At 46.0% G+C, this 23,393-nt stretch overlaps 1 protein-coding gene across 6 annotated transcripts in view; it reads right to left on the bottom strand.

Annotated features, from left to right (window-relative positions):
- Positions 1 to 23,393, bottom strand: part of Rapgef4 (Rap guanine nucleotide exchange factor 4) — a 285,071-nt gene that overhangs the window by 5,004 nt on the left and 256,674 nt on the right. For all 6 annotated transcript variants that reach the window (XM_059260693.1, XM_059260689.1, XM_059260690.1 and 3 more), the window contains 6 exons: positions 17,895 to 18,020; positions 17,311 to 17,489; positions 14,452 to 14,542; positions 10,762 to 10,812; positions 9,905 to 9,992; positions 9,429 to 9,493 (listed from right to left, as the gene is read on the bottom strand). In XM_059260693.1, coding sequence (XP_059116676.1) covers positions 9,429 to 9,493; positions 9,905 to 9,992; positions 10,762 to 10,812; positions 14,452 to 14,542; positions 17,311 to 17,489; positions 17,895 to 18,020 — 600 coding nt within the window. The remainder of the gene's footprint in view (positions 1 to 9,428; positions 9,494 to 9,904; positions 9,993 to 10,761; positions 10,813 to 14,451; positions 14,543 to 17,310; positions 17,490 to 17,894; positions 18,021 to 23,393) is intronic.

Genomic DNA, 23,393 nt, shown 5'->3' with positions numbered 1-23,393 from the left:
AGTAAAAACCATGTAGATGGTAAACTCAAGGGGTAACTCCTTGCTATTTTCGTGCATTGCCTTCTGATTTTATAAATATATATGTATGTATCAGGCATATACCTGATAACAATAAATAACGATATAATAAAAATGTTTTTGTTTTTTTTGAGACAGGATTTCTCTATGTAACAACCCTGTCTGTCCTGGAGCTCTCTCTGTAGACCAGGCTAGCCTCAAACTCAGACTTCTTCCTTCCTCTTCCTCCTGAGTGCTAGGATTAAAGGTGTGCACCACCACTGTCTGGCTAGCCTTCTGATATTTTAAAAATGAACACGCAAATGCATTTAAAAAGTTAAGTCATAATCTGTACGTATGTTTTAATTTTGGTTTTCACTTTCATATTGCATTGTGATTGTTTTCCATGCCATTTACACTTCAAAGATTCTCTAAACAGACCATAACTCAGTTGGCCTTTGTTAATTTGGTCAGTAAGTGATCTTAATTTCCTTGACGTTTTTGGTTGCAATAAAAATGTAAAAGGGCATTTGTGTGTGTGTTGAGTACAGACACAAAAGAAGTGGAAGGGGCTGGGGAGTGTAGCTTAGCAGGAAAGAGCTTACTGAGCAGATGAGAGACCCTAGACTCAGGCTCCAGAACCGAAAGTCAAACAAAAGGACAGACACCACCACCATGAAGGCTAGGAACAGAGACCTCAGACGCTCAAGGAGAAACACAGGGGAGACCTTCCCACTATTCATTAGCCAGGATGTCCAGCTTTTGATTATGGTGCTTTAACAGTAGCTTGGCTTTGAAGTGCCTGCTTATGTTTCTGGACTTCACTTCTCAGATTCTGAGGGGAACTCTGCCGAGATAACAGATGAATAGTCCTATCAGCAGAAAATTGAAAAGGCTCCGTCCAGGGAGAGTGACTCCCCGATTTCTAAGGAGCTATGTAAATCCAGTCCCCACTTTTCTCTCTTCATAGGCCCTGGGCTTACCAAAGTATAAGAAAATGACTTTGAGGAAATGACAGGAGGGTCAAGGCCTTGCAAACGTATACACACGAGCATCACAACGTGCGCTTCCGGTTCGCTTCCCTTTGCGGGGGTTCCGGCAAGCGGAGGCCACACGTGTCTGTGAGGGACGCATTCTCACACACAAAGATGCTGTCAGAAAAGTCGTTCAAACTTTACTTTCATAAAGGATCCTAAAAAACAGCAGGACTGTTGGTCGGCATGAGAAATAAACTACAAATACCTCCAAGGAAACGTGGCATACAATGTATAATTAGCCTCTGATATATGGAGCCCCAGAATAAACAGTAACTATGATAATTTCCCTGCTAATTTCCTTTAAGCTGTTTTTTCACTCCTCAAAAGGCTTTGCATCAGAAGGGCACAAGTATATTCCATGTAGAATTATTGTAATTCTTCAGATATTGAATGGAGTGTAATTACCGAAAACCCCGTGAAATGCTGCCAGTGTGCCCCTCTGAAGAATAATAAAACAATTAGCAGGGGTCAGAAACCTCTTCCTATACCATTTCGTGGGGAGTAATTGTTCTGCTTTTTAGTTCGAAAAGATAAAACATCTCATTCTGACTTTAGTTTTAGACTACTCTTTATAGCTATCCTCTGAGGCTTCATAATTTTTAGCTCATTATGTAGTTTAAAATGTGAGAACAATTGTTCAAATCCGTAATTTCTAGCCCCGAAGTTCATTTTACCTTTCCAAATCTTTGATTAATTTTAACAATGGTTTTAATTTTGACGTATCCTTTTAATTGTATTGCCAAGATAACTTCAGCTTAACTTCAGAATCCAAATTGGGCTCTATAAGGAGGTCCATTCTTTCTCTAGGTGAGGTCCACACAATAATGCTGAATGGTGTGAACTCAGTGACGAGAAGGGAAGCCACTAGCCAATGTGTACTTACAGAATGTTTTTCAGAAGGCCAAAAAAGGGGGGATTAATGTGATATTTTAGCTCCAACCTCTTCTGCACCCATTGACAAATGCAATATTTAATATGCTACTGAGACTCCAGGAATCACCCCCTGAACCATCTCCAGGGTGCATGATGCCTTCTACAGCCTGCCTATAAGTCACAGCTTCGCAGGGCTTGAGTGCATCCAGCAGTGGGAATGCATCACCTCCAAAGTCAACCTTCTCATTTATAAACATGCTTGACCTGAAATTCCGTTGCTGGTTGGAGTCAGAACTATTTTTCCCTTTCACTCACTGAGCTCTGGAACCTTAGCAAATATGTTAGGTTAGTTCCTCAAACACACAGAAAACTCCCTCCTTAGGTCTTCCTTAGTCAACCTAAACACCCTGATCTATTCAGTAGTTTCTTTTTTCTTTCTTTCTTTCTTTCTTTCTTTCTTTCTTTCTTTCTTTCTTTCTTTCTTTCTTTCTTTCTTTCTTTCTCTCTCTCTCTCTCTCTCTCTCTCTCTCTCTCTCTCTCTCTCTCTCTCTCTTTCTTTCTTTCTTTCCCTTTTTTTTATTTTTTCTGAGACAGGGTACTCCTCTGTGTAACAACTCTGGCTATTCTGTAACTCACTCTGTAGACTAGGCTGGTCTTGAACTCACAGAGACTCACCTACCTCTGCCTCCCAGAAGCGTGCGCCACCATGCCCTGCTATTCGAATTTCTTAGGGGACAATTTTGCTTCTCCTAGCCAGTTTCTACTGTGGCATCTTAGAGCACAGAAAAAAATCCTTTCCTTAATCTGGCTGAGTTATACATCTAAGTAATAATTTGAATAAAATGATGTAGCTGACATCTGTTGGATTTCAGAGAATTAAACCTCACTGCCCGGCTCACTGGGCTCCGGCCCGGATTCAGCTCTCTGCTCTGCCAATATGCAGATGATTTTGAGGACCAAGGTGGAGGATTTTACATTCATCTCTACTAAAACATATCTAGTTAGTCTTTCTGTCTTTTGTGTTCCAAAGACCTCGCTCTCCCCGTGTGTCATCTTTGGTGGCAGACAAGATTATCTGTGGCTGTGCTCAGCTAAGGGTGGCCAAAACTGAAGTTAAAGAGACCCGGGTTTCATTATCCAACTGCCATAATGGGGAGGGAGTAAACAATTACATCCTAGGCCTGGAGGTCTTGCCAGAGCAGGTTAGCCTGGCTGGAGCCAGCCAGGCAACTCTCCGTAATGCCAGGCAGGGAGAGAAACGTTTGACTGTTCCAGAGCAGAACGTCAAACCTTTTTCCACCCCGGAAAAGCTGAGGAGTAGGAATCCTCTGTACAACTGGCTTATTACCAAAGCGATTGGTAATTTAGGGTGAAATGTGAGAACACCTCCCTCAGAAGATGTTCCAAGTTGGCGGGGTGGACAGGCTGGAACCCCTCGTCAGAATCCCTGAAATGATTCTCCCATTCTAAGTGTGGGCCTCCAGGGCTTGTTTGCACACTTAGTGTGTTGTTTGTATAGTGCCCAACCTGCAGGGCTGAGAGATGGACCCAGCTGAGGAATTCTCCCCGGGATGAGCATTTGCAGAGAGCTCACAAAAGAAAACAGTGGCAGTGTATGGAAGACTCTGGAACCGCACTCAGGTATTTATTTCTCTTTATAACTGAAGACAGAGGCTCAGAGATGGATGTCCTTCCTGGGGCCCAAGAGAATAATGTGGAGACTAACTGTGCCTGTGTTTCACCTCTGGGGTGATAAGCCAGACACAAACATCCCTTAAACTCTGAAGCAGATGTTTATCCTTGGATCCAGTGAGGTTTGAGGTGCCTTGTTCATGGCCTCAGCCTCACCCATCTGCCGGCCTGTGGGAGCCTTTTGGGAGCAGGCTCGCCCAGCCAGGTCTTCCCACTCACATTTCCATCTCCATGTGGACCTGAAGCTACCTGCCAGCCTCTGTGCTTTCCAGTCTTCCTGGTTTACTACTGACTCTTGGCCCTGCCCAAGCTCCCTATGCCTTGTGGTGCTGAGGAGGTGCAGGCTTATGTGTCTAGTGTTCAAGTTCAGACTAGCAGGCCTCCAGGCAAGGTCACCTGACACCGTTACAGGCTCAGACACCACAGATACAGTCTCTCTGGCCTAAGGCATTTGGCTTCTCAGCTAGGAGCACCCTGGGGAGCGGCTCCTGGGAATCATGCCCCTTCTAGCAAGTGTCTGTTGGAGCAGTTTTTGCCTCTCCTTCCACTGACAGTGAAGATCTTGATCCTTCTTATTCTTTTTATTTTGATTTTCAAGTAAGATCTTGTTGTAGTCCAGGCTAGCTTTGAACTCCAGGGCCAGGATTACAGACATGTACCACACCCAGGACCACTGCTGCTCCTGTATGCCAAGCTCTCTTTTCTCCTCTGATATTTCTATTCTGACTGCGCTGAATCTCTGTCTCTATGTTTATCCAGTATAGGCCCTCTATCAATTCTTCCATGTTTAGAATGTATAAATAATATAATTTATACCTAATAGTTTTATTCAGACTGCTACATCTTCCGGGCACAATTTTCCTCCCATAAGAAGGTATAGAAATATATAGTCTCTCTTCTACAAAGATTATGCCCACTGTAGCAACCACTGGTTGTATATAGTAAGACCCGACTTCCTGCAACTCAACGTGATGCATTCCTGAGGAAGCCTAAGCTTTGTCCCCAGCGGTGGATCTTTATTACCCAGAGGATTTGTGACAAACAGACACACATGTCTAACATACATAACATTCAGTCTATTGTACATAGGAAGGTCATGGGAGATCACAGCTCAGGCATACATGGGGTAGTGTGTGCATCTCTGCACACTGAAGGACACTGAAGGACAGACAGAGTACCATGGGGTGGGGAAATGGAAGAATAATGTCCATTCAGGAACAGAAAGCTAAGGGAAAGACATCCTGAGTCAAATCTCCATTTTGTAAAATACACACACACACAAAAGGACACCCTTGTAAATTCAATTTCTAACAAATAGAAAATGCTTTTGGATATCATTTTTGTCATAGAATCCTTTTCAAATGTCCTTCCTTATCAAGTCCAGCACTGGAATATCACTGGATCTTTCTTCTATTTAACAAATATTTTTTGCATACTTAGACTATACCAGACACAGTTATGGATGTTCATGAAACATCAGTGGCCAAAACAGACAAGATCCCTTGGTCCACGGCCCTCGACTTCTAGCGTGGAGGACAGACGCAGGAAAGCAAAGATGACCATCTTGGATGGTAAGAGCTGCTCTCCAGGCTGGGCCGTCAGTCAGAGCGCTTGATGTGAGGGAGCAATGGTAAATGGAAAGTCAAGGGCACCCATTCAGAGAAGAAGCATGGGGTCAAGCTCAACCATGAAAAGGAGCCAGATACCTGAAAACTGGGGAGAGAAAACTCTCAGGCAAAGGTGACAGCTAGAACAAAGAACCCGAGGCTAGAAGAGAAAAAAAGAAGAACATTTCTGCCAACTTGGGCTATGTACAGAGCTGAAGTCTGAGATGACGCTTGACGGGTACTTAGGGTAGCAAGGCTGGATCCTATTATGTGATTGTATGTAATGCGATTTTATCTGCTGCTGACATGGCGGCAGGAACTTCTCACCCAGCAGCTTCTTTGGTGCATGTCTTTTACGATTCCCACCACCCCTGTTTTAACACCGTTTGCTATCTTTTGTCAGTTTTTAATATTCCATGTGTTTTTATCTTATCTTTACAACAGCATATATTCTAAAGGACAAGGACTACTTTGTAGGTGTTTTTTTTTTCTTTTTTTTTTCTTCCTTTCTTTTTTTTTTTTTTTTTTTTTTGGTTTTTCAAGACAGGGTTTCTCTGTGTAGCTTTGCACCTTTCCTGGAACTCACTTGGTAGCCCAGGCTGGCCTGGAACTCACAAAGATCCACCTGCCTCTGCCTCCCGAGTGCTGGGATTGAAGGCGTGCGCCACCACCGCCTGGCTTTTTTTCTTTTTTTTTTAATTTTATTTCCTGAAATCCTTTGCCTGGGCGTTCTCATATGTTCTGTTACTTTGAAGCATGCTCTTTGGAAAATCTGCATTTGTCTTTGTCTGTGAAGTCCCTATAAAGTGTAAGTCCCCAAAGTATTCCTATAGCTTTCCTTTGAATTGAAAAGGTCTTGGGGACCAGGCAGATTTTTACCTAAAGATTTTTTTTCCATAGCTCCAGGTAACAAAACCAGGGCTCCACAACTGCATTTTAGAACATGACTCGTGTTAGAAGTCACAGTGTTGCTAATTATACAACAGCAGGCCTAGAAACGCCAAACTGAAAGGCTTCAAAACATTTCTCTTCCTTAAGAAGCTTCTGTTCATGTTTCCAGAAGTCTAGAAGTTTCCCCCGTGCTTCTCATTCCAGAAAAAAAAAATGACTACTTCAAAATCTTATTCATAAATAAATATACCTAAATATGGCTGTGTCTGAAATAGAACCAGCCTTCTAGTACAGCAGCAACTGTACCTATCAGCACGCTCTCTGCAGCCTGGGAGAGAGGCAGCAGGCCAGCATCTTACCCTCTAATCCATAGCTGGTCCACCTTCTGAGTGGTATAAATATTCATACATGCCACCGAAAGCTCTAAAGGGCTTTATTCAAACATTTTTTGAATACCCCTTTATGTTTTCTCCAAAAGAAAGGATGCTTGAGAATAATTTTTTTTGCACAAGAATCAAAGTGAGTTCTCTCTTTTGTTTATACTCACAGACCCTGAAAACTAATTGTAACAAAGTCTCTAATCCTCATTTCATACCTCAAGGGTAAAGATGCTCCAAAAAACCCCAAAAACAAACAAACAAACAACTTAGCATTGGCATGCTGGCTTGCTGTACCCTTGTGAGGCAAACACCACAAAAAGCCATTGGTGTCCCTGGCTGCCCTGGTGACTTCTGCCCTGTCAGGAGTTCCCACTGAGGACAGAGCCCAGCAGGTTCACACAGACTCCCAACTCTGCTCACACCTGGTCCTTGCTGATGGGTGACTGATAACAATCCAGAAAAGAAGATGCAACCTTCTCCAAGACACCTAAGGGGAACCGTGGATAACAGTGATGTGGTTGGGCCAAGAGGAAGGGTGGGCTGATTGATGGGAGAAAATGTTGGAAAGCTAGCCAGCACTGACTGATCAATGTTGATTGATAATACCACATTGATTAGTCAGTTTTGGAAAGCCAATCAAATCTTTTTGAAACTATTTCATTTTCTAGAAACTTCTAACTTGTGGAAGAACATTTCTAAAATCAACTATCTGGCAATATGATTTATCAAATAAAATAAAACTTAGAAAATTGAGGTACAGAGGACTAAAGGCACTTTCCAAAACCTCTCCCTCTCTCTCTTTCACAGCAACAGAACCCTTGATTTTTTAGTGAGGCACACTGAAACCCCAAACGAGGCCTATGTTTTCTAGCCTTCCTTTCATGTGATGAATCTTTTTTAGCCACTAAAATATAAGTGGTGAGTGCAGCTTCTTCCCTGGCCTTCGTGGGAAGAAGCATATCTTCCTTCTTCACAGCTGGGAGGTGGATGTGATGGCGTCCCATCATCATGGACCACGTGAAATGAGAATAGAGGTGAAGCCAGAAACCTCGACTGTTTCTCAGAGTGGAGCTGCCGTGCTCACTGAAGATTTTGAAGTGAAAAGACATAAACTTCCCGTGCTTCTGAATTATCATAATGACCTTCAGCCCGTCGTTAATTTAGGCTTGTGCATTGTAGCTGCAGTACTAGTTTAACTGGTCAGTGGCTCTTAAACCAACATGACCACCCAGAGAGCAGAACAGTTAGAACCTCCTTGCTTACTGCCTAGCAGGGAGGAGGTAGCTGCTGTGGACCTGAGGTACAGACATGAGGAGCCTACTCCTGGGTCATCTTCACTTTCCCTCTGCAGGCTACGGAGGGGACACAGCTCTAGAAACTCAGAGACAACTCTCAGCATCCCCAGTAGATGGCTGGCTCAGCGTACGTGGCCACGCTGGCTTGCTCTGGACTACGTCCTCCACGTTAGGTATCAAGAATACTGAAGTCGTCAACTCTTCAGGGAATGCTGGGTGTCACATCTTTGTGCCCGAGTGTATTTTATAGCTCAGCGGTCGGCTTAGCTGTTTCTTGGTCTTAGAATGTTCCAGATAAGTGATCTAAAGAGGGACTTTTCCTATTTGCTCAATCGTCCACTTTGGGAAAACAAGCATTTGTCTTTCTTAAAAACGCTGGGGAATGTTAGCTCTCTATGCTAACAGGTCAGCAAGGAATCACTATTGGCCCATGGGTGCGGTGTCTTTGCTTATAGTCTTAAACCTCAGAGGTTTAAGACAGTGACTTAAACCATACTTCCTAGTCATCAGCCCATGCGACCAGGGCTGAGCCTCAGCCCACACACAGCGGGGTGTTTCAAATTCTCCCGAAGACATACACACTAGCTTGATTTCAAGAAACAATCAGAATTACAGGTTTCTGCTAAGAACGCTGCAGTGCTTTCTGACATACAGAAAGACTCATGCCCCATGGACCCCATCCATCAGCATGGCGAAAGCAGGCACGGGCCCCATTTTCTGTTGGGGAAACACTCACACAGTGGGGGAGGAGCACAAGGACGGAGCTGAGTATGGATCCGAGTGTCCCCCAAGCTCCAAATCCAGGGCCACATTCACACTGCAAAACAATCTTGGGCAGATGCTAACCCCTTGGAGGAAACGAAGCCCTATGACTCTGTCTCTCCCGGCGACACGCAGCCCGGGGATTCGGAGACAGTGTGGCATTCCCTTGACATGGACTGCGCAGGTAAAGAGAGGCCCTGGCAAGGTCTGCCTTATTGCTTCTCGGAAGATAGGACCACAAACTACAAAGCACCTCTGCTAGATTCCCTCTTCTCCGGGTGGGGGCGGGGTGGGGGAGGACCGGCTGGAAAGTACTGACTAGGAAGGTGCCAGTTTCACTTTTGTTACCGACATTTCATTGTTGTTGTTGTTGTTGTCGTGGTCGTCATGGAGATCTCTGAGTCTCCAAGTCCCCTCTCTGAACTTGAGTGAACTTTATGAGACTAAGCAATACACACGCAGATTAATACCCTGCAATAAAGAGGGGCCGCAGCACGGCCTTTTACCTACAGGCGCTCCCGTCAGCCTCGGCAGAGGAGCGTTTTTCAAAGGCATCCTGGGGCAGTCTAGCTGCACAAATCTTACCGAACAACAAGGAACCCAGAAGTCACTCTTGAACATTCGTGCATTTGAACAACAGGCAGCGGAGGGAGAGAAGCACCCGGGCATAAAAGCCAGCTGCTGCTGTGAGCCAAGGCACAAATACCATTCAGCTCCACAAAAGAGAGCTGACAGCAAAAGGGGGAGCCAATTTGAACCAAATGTTTCAAAACTCCATTCTGTATGACTACCTTTGTAACATGGCAGCACACAGACGCTATTTGCCTGATTAGTACAAATGCAAATGTTATTTAAAAAAAAACATTGTGGTTAAGGTTATAATACCGCACGTACCATTTTTTCAAAGTTTACTAGATTGTCAATGAACGTCTTGTTCCCCTCATGAGTAAATGTCATATCTGTAAAGAAATAAAAGCCACATTCTAGTCACTAACCGAAATATGTCATACTAAGAAAGTACAATAGCACCATTAGCATATGCGGGTGGATTTGCATAACACTGCCATTGAAAAAGCTGATAATAGTTTCTTTTATGTTAGGTGTTTAACTTTCCAAATCACTTTACCTGAGGCTGGTAAAATCTCTAACATAAACCCTTTCCACTCACAAGGCTTCAAAATCACAGGCTTTTCATACCACCCCCTTCCCACCTTCCAACCCTTTCCGGGACACTTAGGCCCAAGAGCGGGAGGGAATCACAGGAGGTAGAAAGAGGGTCTTTCTGTCAAAACAGCCCTCTCAGAGGGTGTAGGTCATCTTCACCCCTCAAGTGCTCCCTCCTGCCTGGCCTGGGTGTGTCTTCAGCTTACCTTTAATAAGCAAGGGCATGAAAGGGATGAGGGGAGGATCCAGTTTAGCTGCCGTCAGCCTGTAGGCCCTGTGGTTTCTGGAAGGATCCTTGGGAGAAACAAAGTGTTGCTTGTCAGTGATGAGTGAGACATACCACACCCCCTTTTTAACCTCTTAGCATGCATAGCCTCATCATCCCACAATCAGGTATTTGGGGTGAGATGTAACTATGGAAGCAAGGCAGATTTAAACAGGTTTGATTGGTTTTAAAACAACTTCACATAGGGGTGAGACAGTATCGTGTGTTCGTTTCCATTCTGGTTTGAAGGAGCCTACAGGAGCCAAGGGGAAGCATTGCTCTCTATGCAAAAAATGAACAGCGTAGAACAAACCTCCACAGATTCCCCACTCCCCGGAGCCCCACCTCCCTCCCGAAGGCTGGCTCCCCACCCCATCCCCTACCTCACATAGCCAGTCCTAACTCGCCCTCTGAACCATCCCCTGCCTCCCAGCAAGACCCATTCATCCCTTTCCTGGCTGGTAACACCTCCCAGACAACGGGGAGACATAATTTTGGCAAGCCAAGAGATGTAGCTTCCAACCCATAGCCAACCTGAGCTGTGTTAGGTAGGACCCTATTACACTGCTTTTCTAAGTTACACAAATTGACCTTATGTGGGACATAAGTCCTCTTTAAGTTAGTTCCTGAGGGTGTCATTCATTAGTCAGACATGCTTGTTTTAGCAGCACTAAAAGGGGTCATAAACTTCTTAAAGTCATACAAGGACAGATAAAATTTCTGCAATGAGAACTTGAGCTAATCAGAAATTGGATTAATGCGGACAGTGAACAGAATAAAGAAGCCACTGTCACTTACCATTAAGCTCTCAAACTCTGCATAGAACTTCTTAAACTTGCTTGGCAGTTTCTGTTAATAAAACGAAAATGACACACACATCTGTCAGATCCTATATCTAGATATGGATTGCATGTGCTACCGTTTCTAAGGGAAATGCATTTCTTCTGGCCCCTAGTCAAACACCTCTGAGCCAGGATGAACTACCGTGTGCCCTCTCACTTGAGGATAATTCCTGGAGTATAGAGAACTTGCCTTTGAAAAGTTTTAACGTAGTTGAACTCCAAGAAGCTATGGATGTCTTGGCCTGACTGCTTTTATAATATATTCTTGACTGGATGATTCATAATCAGGATTGCTGCATTCCTGAGACTCCAAGTGGCCTAGACCCTCCAACCTTGTTTCTATTAACTCTTTGGGTCCCCCAATTAGACATTTAGACTGGAGAATGTTAGGATAAAAGAGTCTTAGGAATGATGCAGCCTTCCTCCTTCGTTACAAAGAAAGCCTGTGAGAAAAGGGCCTTCTTAGAGTTTTTCTTTTTTTAAACTGGTATTTCCTCCATGCCCAACAGTGCTGAGGTACAGGGGTGCTCAGTTTCCTTTGAGTAGTTGAAACCTGTATTTTACAGATGGAGGGAGTTAGTCTCAGGGCCTGCGTGTCCCTAAGCCACAGCTGGTCACCCCTGGCTGCTTGGGTTCACAGTCCCTGCTTGCTTCTCTGCCACTTCCTTTCCGTGCTTCGAGCTGCCCCTCCACACAGGCCCTTCTGCATGCTTTCCCTGCCTGGCTCTAATGGAGACCGCCAGAGTCCTCCAAGGACACTGGCTTCTCCGTGTCTACGGGTTTGGTACCCGGCAGCACCACTCAGTACACGTGCTGAGAGAGGCCAGGAGATCAGCACCAGATTCCCTTTCAATCCATGGCTTCTTACTTTGCTGAGAGTCGCTTTTGTAAAGCTGAACTTTCTACTGACAAACCTAGGTGGAGCAGAGCGATGTGTTTCCCCATTGTGAGAGTGGGAAAGCATCAGCAGTACCGAGACCTGGAGATTCCCAGCAGCCCTGAGCTGCTCGGCAAGGTCTACCTTCTACGACTACTCTACCAACCAGCCCTCTGCAGTCCTCAGAAAACTCCAACCTGTTCTCAGGTGTGTGGCTCAGACGGTCATATTCCCATTTAAACACCTGTAAAACTCCTATTTTGTTTCTGGAAGCCAATGCCTTGAACCTCCGCCACATCCCCTAGTACCCATTTTCAAGGATGTGGGAATCGTTCTATTATCTCTCAGATGACGAATTCAAGGCTGAAAGCTGTGATGGGTGTTAGGGGTCTGAGGATGTCACATGGAGCATCACCACACTGGATAGTAAATATAGTCCATTAAAAAAAAATAGACCTTTTTGGAGCTGGTCATGGCAACCCACAACTTTAATCCAATACTCTGGAAGCAGAGACAGGTGGATCTCTGTGAGTTCCAAGCCAGCCTGGTCTTCATAGTGTGTTCAAGGCCAACCAGGACTACATATCCAAGACTAGATACTGAACAAACCTATGTGGGTTAGAACCTTTGTGTCAACATTCATTGATACGGTCTGCTTTTGATCACACCTCTGTCACCCTAGGTCTCTTAACTTAGCCAGATTCTCAGACAAAGGAAATACGCAACGTGGTAATAAGTCTTTTTGTCTACACACTGTTTCAAAAGAAGAGTCTTAGTAGGGGCCATTAGTCCATCCAGGGGATGGCAAGGAAAGCCCAGCAGGCATTTTGCTGTCATGATGCGGAGTGGGGGTGGGGCAACAGGAAGTGCTCCTGAAATATAGTGGGTGTGGCCAGAGAAGGTAGCTCAGCCCCTACCACACACAGGCAGTCCTCTGCTACAGGGACTGGTCCTCCCAATGTGTCACTAGGCCAAGGCCAGCATTCCCAGTGGCGTCCCCTCAAATGGGGGTTTCCGCCCTGCTTCAAGCCCTTCTTACCAAAAGCCTCTTTATTTCAGCCTTGCTCACTGACTGTTCTACAGTCCCCCGAGGTCATGCACCGTTCCTTTGGCCACTCTGCTGCTCACCGGAGCTGTGTGAGAAGCCCTTGGGAGGTTTTCATCAAACACCGAGAAATAATCCAAATCACAGATGCTCGTGAGTGCAAGTTCTCCTTACAGAACGACACACACACACTTCAACTCACAAAAGAAATGGTTTCTACGTCCAAAGAGGCTGATCTTTTCTGTCACACACATAAGGACAGGAAGGGAAGTTCATAGACTCATGGCACTCTTACACTGGTAAAAGTAAAGGACTGGCCAATTAGCTGTCTCCTTTTGCTGACAATAAACTGGCCAATTAGCTGGTTGGAGCCTCCCTAGGGGCCTTTGAGGCAGCCCGAAGGGCCCAGATAGTTCTCTGCTTGCTGTCACATGGGACCTACAGCTGGCTGGCCTCCAGGGGTCATCAAAAACTTTAGAACTTTCCTTTCTTCTAACCAACTCATTTGGACTCTGTGTGGGGGATCAGAAGCAAGAGGCAGGCCACCTGCGGGGAATCATAGGTCTCTAGAGGTTGCAGGTAGCTTGGGCAGTGAGATGGACATCGCACAATGGTTTCATTGCTTGCTGACTATTGGCACACCAACTCTGTTCTTCCACGGGCTGGAAAACGATACAGCGGCGTGGCTCACAGGCCTCACCAATTCCCTCATGCCTATATTCAGGGGATGAACTGTTTGATGCTGCATGCTGTCTGGAATTTTAAGGGAAACTAAAGACAGAAGGACTTGTGAGGACCCGCCTTATAAACAATGGAAATTTTTAGGAGAGTCGGGGGAGAAAATAGTTTCAGGAGGGAAATGGGTAGAAAATAACTTCAAGGGGAGTGTGGACGCAAACAGTTGCTATTCAGCACCACGGCAAAGTGGGGCTCGCAGACATTCCTTGCCCGCTTTCTGTGGTGCCTCTTACACATGCTTGTGTATATTTATCAAGGGTCTATTTTTGTGAGTATGTTCTATTAGAGTTTAGTATTTCTTCAACTGTGTCACATGAAAGGGGATCAGCACACTCTGAGTACTAAGCTAATGACAAAGGAAGGTGTTTTTGAACTGTCCGTGAGTCACTCGTCCTATCTGTTACAGAAATTCATAACACACCTGCATAACTTTGGCTCCGAAGACAGTCCATGCCAACTGTTGCTCCTCTCTGAAGGGAGGAGTCACCAAGTGGTTAGGAGACACGAGGTGCTCTGCTGCTCCCAACAGTTGGCCTCTGGGCTGCTTTTCCCAGAAGCAAAATGACTACTTGGATAAAATGGATCTTCTGCCCTCTTTCAATCACAGGGAAGCTCAGAGCAAAAGCAATAAGCAGCCAGTTTGGAGACAATTGAACCTGTGTGCAAAGTGACTTCTGCAGTAGTCGTCTGAGCAATGCTGTTCCTCCACGTTCTATGTCAGACCTGGATTTATGATTATTTACATGGTAGAGATGGAAACGCTAAGGTTCCCCGCCCCTCCCCCTACGGCCCCCACCTGGACAGTATCTTTTTAAACTCTCACTCTGAGGTAACTAGAAAAAGGAGATGGGTCATCTCCCTCCAAGGGTCCCACCTTTCCCATTGTTACACCAGTGTGAGCGCTCTTTCTATAGAAGAGCTCACTGGTGAGCCTCTGTTTTTATTCCGAAAGCAAAAGTCACAGCTGGATCCCAGCAGCAGCTTACCTCCCACGTTAGTGCCAGGCGGCTCACGGCGACGTTACTAAGTCCCATGACGATGGCAAAAAAGGAATTCAGATTCTTGTACTCCTTGCAGCTGAAACACCAGAGGCACGTGTTTAAGCAGAATGCCACTCTTGAGCAAGATTTAAAAAAAAAAAATAGAGTTCTATTTTCTGATAGTCATTAATATTCATCAGGACTCGTTTATATGAACTGGCAGTGATAGATTTAACGCGCTGTAGGAGTTCTGCTTGGGTAGCCACGCTCTGCTGGCTGACACCCCACTACAGTTTTAGAAAGTTGGTGGTTTTGGCCACCGAGGTTTGGGTTGTGAGAAATAGTTTCAATTCACCTCCCCAGAGGGTTGTTATTATAATCCTAAACTTACGAAAAGCTGTGGCGAGTCTGGAAGGGGGAAGAGGAAGACATCCCATGGGATTGGAAAAGGGAAGGCAAAATGTTGGAGAAATTGAGACCTGGAGGTGGATGCTCTGACCTGGCAGGTAGGGAGACGTTAAGGATGTCACAATGCTGTGGCCACCCTGGCTCCTGCATCCTGTATTAATGACACTAGATTGTTGAAAAGTATCAGCTTCCAAGGTGTGGTTGGTCCTGGGGGGTTGGGCACTTGCTCTCCAGGAGTTTGAAGTTGGGAGATAATTTATCGTATCAATAACAAAATAACCTTATTTTCTGTTTAGCTGACCTGAGGTTGACAATCTGTGTTTATGCCATTATGAGTATTTATGAATCTATATTTGGGAATGAAGCACATGGACCAAGCCTATAAATTCTTATTAAAATGGTGACATTATCCCAGGTACTTGGTGTACCTGATGGCAAAAAACAACACCCACACCCCAAGTTCTTCCTACCAGGCCCCTAAAAAGGGAAAGCACTCATTTCACGATAACCACAAATCCTTATGGTTATCTAAGTTGACCGGCGCCATAAATACGTGTTAGAATAAACTTTTTTGCAGAAGGCTCATTGAATGGTTGCTTTGACTGCTCATACCGAACTCAGAGACTAGCGATGAGCACTTCTCCACATGCCTGTGGAGATAGGAAAAAACACTTTGGAGGAACTACACTGGGTCAGATCACACGTGAGAAAACAAGCAAAGACATTATGATGCTGGTTAATGGCTCCCAGGTCAGGAGCTAACGTCACCACGGACATACACTTGCCTTGTCTTGTATACGAGACTGCGGGAGAATGACCTGGAGCTCGGACCTGCTCTGTTACCAACTTTGCTTACCATTCAAGGCAAGTCAGGAGATGACTGCACGCCTCGATTTCTTCTCATGTGAACAAAGAATAAAAACGCCTGTGCCTGTCCTGTCCGTCAACTTTGCTAAGCTCCGAACAGGGCCAAGAGCTTAAAGAAAATGCTGCAGCCCTCGAAAGACAGCAGGCCAAACAGACACTATTGACTACAGCTTTCTGTTTCGTTCTCGTAGACTCTGGGTTACAGATAGTCAGTCTGCCGTCTTTAACAGCCGGACTGAGTAAACAGGTTCCTTACAGGACAGGAGCCTCAGAACATGGCTGAATAATGGTTGAATAACCAGCTGACATATAGGGAAGGCTACGTCCACCTAAATCATCAACAGGAGTCAGAAGGAAGAAGGACAAATCACAAAAGCAGAAACATAAAAAAAAAAAAATCCCTGGTTGTTTAGAGAGGCTCCTCTGTGTTGCCTCCATAAAGTAACGGGCAGGCTCCCTCTCCCCTCCCCGCTGCACTTGGCACTCACTGGCTACGGTGAAGAGAAAACATGCTCCCTGTGATGGGAAAGCACACCCTGTCATAGTTTCCATAATCCACTCATTCCAAACACATGAAGGCATTTGCTCGCTGCACAGAGGCTGTTCGTGCTGCTGGGGAAAGTGGCCACACTGGACTAAACCTGTCTTCAAATAGCTAGCTTTTCCAAAGAAAGAGCAAGCCGCATGTGAATTGAAAGGATCTGGTATTCCATTGTACCCTCAGCATTTTTGGCAAAACAACTCACGGCATTTGGCAAGCTGGCACCTATAAAACACCAAGTAGCTTTTCCTTCTTTGTTTAGCTCTGGAAATCAGACTCTGTGTGGGATCCGAACTGTTTGGCTCAAGAAAATTGCCTGGCCAGGGCCACGTGTTCTCTCAACCTTCCTGAGCTCGGGCTCTGCCTTTAGAAAGGGAAGGAGTCTCACAGCCACAAGCCACATTTAGCTTTTTTATTTTTAGTACTGTGGTGATACCAAAAACATGGAAGTAAACAGGAGGTCGTCAGGCGTATCTAAATAGCAAGAGAAGATTAAATTCATGTCAGGGAGAAACCTCGCTGGCCCCTGCAGCAAATAAACTGTTTCCCAAGAAGTGATTTAAAATAGAATATTTATAAGATGTGTGCTTTCTCTGATGTCTATGGAGATGATTTCCTAGTACCAGGTTAGCTGGCCTTTATGCCTTTTACTGATTTTATTCTGGCTGGGTTGGATTAGCTGTTGTTCCAGCATGTTCTACTGCCCTCTACTGGTGAGAACGTGTCATGTGGGACACCGGCTTCAAGCCTTACAACAGAAGTTTCTGCAAAGGGACGTTTGCTTACTTAAAGCACTCTTCAAACACAAGGGGGGGGGGCAATTTGAGGAGTTTGGAGCAAAACTGAGCCCCACTTGGACCCCCAGCACCCGTTTTCCAAGATGTTAATTTATATATTGATGTTAACTATTAGAAAGCCAGAAGACGTTCTTCTCTTACAAGAACTCATCGGCTGGCAGTTCTTCCACCCTGCGTTACATTTTAAGATGGGTCCCACGAGAGCACAGCTCAGAGACTCATTTTTTCCCCTCCAAAGTTAAAGACACTTACTGAGCCGCTATCTTGATAAACTTTTTCAAAAGCTGAACCCGCTTGCTGAGCTGGGAACAAAGGCAGATCTCGGTAACAACCCAAAACTGAATTTCATTAAATCTCCTCAGGAACAAATCCAAGTTTGCTGTGGTCTTTTTAAAATTATGCCTTCCAAATGTGTGGTAGATTAGCTCCAGCTAGAACAGAAAGGAAAACAATTTCACTTATTTGTTGGCTTTTAAATCAAAACGCCAGCCTGGCTCCTCTATTCGTCAAGAAAGCGTTCAATCGAGCAGCAGATGTGAATTCAATCACTAACCCGGATGTGACTTGTCATATAGATTTGAAGGGCCTTCATGAGGCGTGTGGAATATATAAATATAAACTAGGTGTTATTGGCTTAATAGACTCTGGAAGACATAGCATAGCATCACAGAGATTTTTTTCTTTAATATTTGAGGATTTTATAAGCTCAGCATGCACAAACCCATCATGTGGCTTCCATATGTCAGCACCCAGTAATGCCAGTGGAGTGAAGCAAGGGGGCCCCCTCCAGAACCTTACGGAACCAACCCACGGACACTCCTGGCTGGCCACTTTACCTCATGCACGCAGTTGAAGAGTTCCCAATCATACGTTGTCATCTGGTATGCCAAGTCTTTTGAGCTCATCAGTTCAAAAGTTCCCACTGTCCCAGTGGTTGGGCCTTCTTGTTCTGGCAAGGGAGTCTGGGAATAGTTTGTGGAAAACTGGATCAGAACCACAAAAGGAATAAGTACTGAGCGTCAAATGCGTTGGGGAGTTTTTGATGGGAAAGGATTTGGGGAACACTTTGAGGCATATTTTGAAGTGTTGTTTTTGAGGTTAAAAATACCTTTGCTGTTTGCTGTACTTGCTTCAAGGCCATCTTTGCCATCACCATCATCACACCACCACCACCACCACCACCACCATCATCATCATCATCATCATCATCATCATCATCATCACACCATCATCACCACCACCACCATCATCATCATCGTTATTACCACCACCATCATAATCAACTACAAGCCATGGCAAGTAAGATTCGGCAAAGGATGACCTGGGAAGGGTCTCCGTTGTGTGATATTTTGATCGCATTCTGACAATAAAGTTTGCTTTGAATCAGAGGGTGGAGCTAGCTACTAGCTGACCAAAATTAGCCATAGAGGTTTCGGAGGACTGAGGACAGACAGAGAGACAGAAAGGAGTAGGGTGGGACTTAGAGAGGGTCTCCATCTTTTGGATGGAGGAACAAAAGAGATAAGAGGTTACTGGTTGCTTCTCCACCACTTCTCTGATCATTCAGGTTCTTACCCCAATATCTGACTCCTGAGTTTTTATTGATAATAATAAGAATAATTAGATAAACACCTCAGTCCTCCTTTGCTTGAGGCTTGGAGGTACCTGGAAACTCTTCCTTTTCCATGGTAAAGATGCTCTTGAAGACATTCCCCTCATGTTCCCATGGAAACTGTTCTAAAGCCAAGTACTAGCATGGGAGTTTGAATTTCCACCCACAGTAAGTACCACTTAACTGCTGGTGGTGATTGAGGTCAAGCTACCACAGCCATGTCTTCACACACCACCTTAAAATGGTGAGGTGGTGGAGAGTGCTGTGAACTGAGTCCACACAGGATTTCCAGGTCCTTAGCCCCTGAGAGCTATTAGACTGAGAAGTTATTTCCATGTTTGGGGCAAGTCCAAACTCTGCTACTATGGCCAAGACTCTTGGTCAAAAGTTTGCATTTGGTTTACTTATCTCCTTTTGTATTTGGAGAAATGCTCTATAAAGTGTTTTTACTTTGTAAGGTGAGTGACAAGGGAGTGTATAAAACCTTAACACTTACCTGTAAAGACTGAGAACACATAGTGAGGAAAACACTATTTGCCAATACGATGCTAACTATTCAGATATTCAATATTCATGTCACAGGGCTAGGGATATAACTCTGGTTGAGCACTTTCTTTGCATGTTCAAGGCTGTGGGCTCCAGCCCCAGCATTAGTAAGGAAAAGGGCTCATGTTAGAAACTAATATTATACAGGCTTCATCAGCATCACCATTACCACTGTATTCAATAAATGCCCCCTGTGTTCTAGACACCAAAGAAATGACATGTTCAGGGTGTGGGTGGTTCCCGCACTGGAAAGTTCGGTCTGCGGGATGAGCAGTCAAGTTTACAGTATAATAGAGTGCCCCTCCACTAACAGGTGCTGTGCTTCTTGTGGATGCAGTCACTAGCTGGACTTCATTTGAACATCTGGAGACAGAGCATCAACAGACTAGACTACTGGGTACACAGACAGGCAGGTGGAGGCACCTGAATGGACCTTTTGAAAGATGCTGCAGACTTGGAATCAGTGTGTGCTGGAGGATTAAAAGAGCCAGTGAGCAGGTGAGCGAGAAAAGCTTTGCTCAGGAAGGCCCATGCCAGGCTGATGGTAAGGGTGGCTTGGAAGTGGGGAAGCTGCCAGGAGACCTGATTTGCAGGAACAGATTGCACAGAGGCACCAAATAACAGCTTTGAAAGAGTCTCTGAGACTCTTTAGGAGACAAGGTTTAGTCACAGGCAAGATAATAGATCGTGTTAGCGCTGGCCTTGGAAAACATAAACCCCACTACAGCAACACATGCTTGACATGATCCCTTAATCTTTTACTGTCTGCCTCCAGCTCCAGGAAATCAGGGTTATACTATCTAAGTTGGCAACTTAGGGTATTAATACCAAGGTTTGTTAAGAGGATTAAATGGGAGCAATTTGAGTGCAGCATGTAAACCCAGTCCTTGGCCCAGGGAGGTCCCCTCTCTCAAATTAGGTCACTTTCTGGAGGGGTTACAGTGCTCCAAACACACAGGGAAGTGTGGCTAGTGCAACCGTCAGGCTCAGAGCTGGATGTGAACCCACTCCGCAGAGCGTGGAGAACAGGCAGAAAGCAACGACTGCAAACAGGCCCAACACTGATGGGCACGCAGCTCAGAGTGCAAACAGCCCCGACGCTGATGGGCACGCAGCTCAGAGTGCAAACAGCCCCGACGCTGATGGGCACGCAGCTCAGGGTGCAGACAGCCCCGATGCTGATGGGCACGCAGCTCAGGGGCCCAGGTGAGAATGGTCTCAGCCCAGGGCAAGTCTTCGGTGGAACAGGAGATGAAGCTTTTAAATTCCAGGTCTTAGGACCATGGCTCAGGTCAGGCTGGCTCTCTGTGGTCTCCCTCCCCTCCTAGAGCTGCCGCTGTGAGCACAGCCCCTCTGCTCCACTCTACAGCTGCTCTGGGCTCCATCCACTGAGTCGGCTCCTTCCCTGAAGCTGGAGTGACTCCATCTACCCACATCTCTAGCACTTTCCTTCAGGTTTCATGGCGTGTGAGAGATAGGACTAATTAACCCGACAAGTCCTGTGGAGTTTCCAACACTAAGCAAGATGGGAAGCTCTTTTGGTAATGGATGTTGGGCTGTCATCCCTAGATCACTCCAGGATGTGAAAGAAAGTCCTATAGAGTCTCCATCTTCCTTGGGTGGGAATACCAGGCCCGCCTCACGTTTCTTCCATGAGCAGCAAGAGTGCCTCTCTCTGAAGGGGGGGATTTACATGCTGAGCCTGGACCCCACAGGAAACACTTCCTTGTGCCATTTTCCTGTGGAAATGTCCTGCTGGTGGGGCGCTGCAGAGCTTACGTAGGATCTGCCCAGCCCAAGTGTCTGAGAGCTGACAAGCCCACGTCCCTGGACCCCTAGAGTCCCCTCCCCTCAACCTCATTGAGAGATGACACTTTTACTAATGCCGGGGGGAGGTGATGGGAAGAATAGCATCACCACGGTCCTATGTCCAGAGAGTTAACACAAAAAGGCTGGGGGGGGGGGGCTAATTGTCAGTGACAAGCTGATGGCTAAGCAACCTACACCTAGCATCCCTCTCTGATTGTGCTACACTTTCCCCCCCTCCCCATAGTGGAACTTGTCATAGTCGGTTCTCTCTGATGACACACTGGTCATCACAAGCTCCTTGAGGAACATGGACTATGAAGGGTTTGTCTCTGAGACTATCCCACAGTCCGAAACAGCCACAGAACGTGGAACGAAGGGGCAGAGATATAACAAAAGTCTAAGGAACCAGTGAGTGACTTGAAGGAGAGCCGAATTCCAGCACACTGCAGCTTGGCTGTAACTGGCTTTGTACTAACATTAATACTCAAACAGAACTTCAGGAGAGTAACGCTCCCGAAGCCAAGCCCTTACCCAGTGGGATCAACGCTGGCACTCTACCAGTTGTAGACAGCACGATTTGATACTAAAATCATTTTCTTCTGGACCACTTGGGTGACTCTCATCCTAATTCGACTGTCATTGTCCTAAGGACAGATGCGCCGGGGCACTTGTCATATTGGCCACAGGAGCTAGCACAGCACCGAGCGCTTAACAGACACTTGGTGAGTGTGTGCTGATAGAGCTGGTGGATCTGTCGACATTCTGCCCTGCAGTCATCCTCCCGATGACCTCAGAAGGATGGTCCTCACAGCAACATTTTAGCAAGTCTGAGAAGGGGCTTCTTCAGGCAAGGCCCAACCTCTGTGAGCACACAGAGACATGGCACCCCCAGCTGAGGGGTTCGTGTCCAGGGTCCTTGCTGCCAAGCAAATTCCTTCCAACCACTCAGGCCTTCAAACGGAAGATAAGCAAGAGCCCAGAACTTGGAAGGCCGAAGGACTGTGTGCAATAAACAGAAGCTTAAAAAGTTAGTGTCTGCCCCCAGGGAGCTGGAGACAGTCCACATGCCTACGTATCCGCCCCCTGGCTCAACACAGCAGCCAAGAAACAGCAGGCAAGAGAGGCCCCAGCACGCTGTGTGGCAAACACATCACCCAGCACCTTCCATGGAACATCAGCAACACTGGCTGCTTAAGGTGTTAGTTTCCAGGAGAGGGTAGCTGGACACACAGCAATTTTTCAAAATTTCTATGTGCATGCCTGATGTGGGGGGGGGGGGGAGAGGAAGGGCAAATGTTTCAGGGCACCCGGGGAGGTCAGAGGACAACTTTGTGGACTCAACTTTTCTGCTTCTGTCTTTATGTGGTTTCCTGGTTACTCATTTATTTATTTCTTAATTGCTCAATGCGGAGAGATGTTTATCCAGAGAGGAATTGAAGGCAGGTGATTAAAGACCCAAAGAACACACAGAAGGGCCGTGACTCCGTGCAGCTCTCCCTGTGCTGGTCGCTAGGAGGAGGGCCCGAGTAGGGAGTCAAAGGCACCATGGAACATTCGCTCTTCCTTAAGTGAAACAAGATGGTGTCCAGGGAGCTGTCCTTCTGCCTCTGGTGGCACACACCTGTAATCCCAGGACTCGGGAGACTAAGGAGTGAGGATTAAAACCTAGAAGTGGCGCACGCCTTTAATCCCAGCACTTGCGAGGCAGAGGCAGGTGGATCTCTGAGTTTGGGACCAGCCTGGACTACAGAGTGAGTTCCAGGACAGCCAGGGCTACACAGAGAAACCCTGTCTTGGAAAACAAACAAACAAACAAACAACCCTCAAAAACAAAAACAAACAAACAAACAAAATCCTTAGGGGCCAGCATGGGTTACACAGTAAGACCACATCTGAAAAAAATGAATGAACAAAACCCCGTGGCTTTCCCTGAAGCAGAAACCAGGGTCCTGACCAGGGAAAATGAGCTCTGTCGAGATCTGGAAGTACATCTTGTGCAGTGCTGGGACGAAACCCAGGGCCTCACACTCTACCAAGGACTCCGACTACACGCTCTAACCTGACTCCCATCTGAAGTTCTAGCAAGATCCGTCTACTAAGGAAATGGAACACTCTCCAAATTTTGAGTTTACCTCTCATCCACATACTGTCTTTTTTTTTCTTTTTTAACAAGGGAAGCCCATGGGTCCAGACACAGAGGAAACCAGCTTTGTGAAACTGAACCTAGTCTTGTGGCTTCTAAGATCTCTTAATGGCTAGTCAATTCCACACTTAACTGTTATAGGATAAACAGAAATGAATGTGTCTTTTCTTCGCAGGAGTTCTGGGTGGCTGGGGACAAGTGTTCTGACCTCTGCTATCCCTCTGA

The sequence above is a fragment of the Peromyscus eremicus genome, chromosome 4 (genome assembly GCF_949786415.1).
Source record: "Peromyscus eremicus chromosome 4, PerEre_H2_v1, whole genome shotgun sequence".
NCBI classification, from domain to species: domain Eukaryota; kingdom Metazoa; phylum Chordata; class Mammalia; order Rodentia; family Cricetidae; genus Peromyscus; species Peromyscus eremicus.
This window is presented reverse-complemented; position numbering and strand designations above follow the sequence as displayed.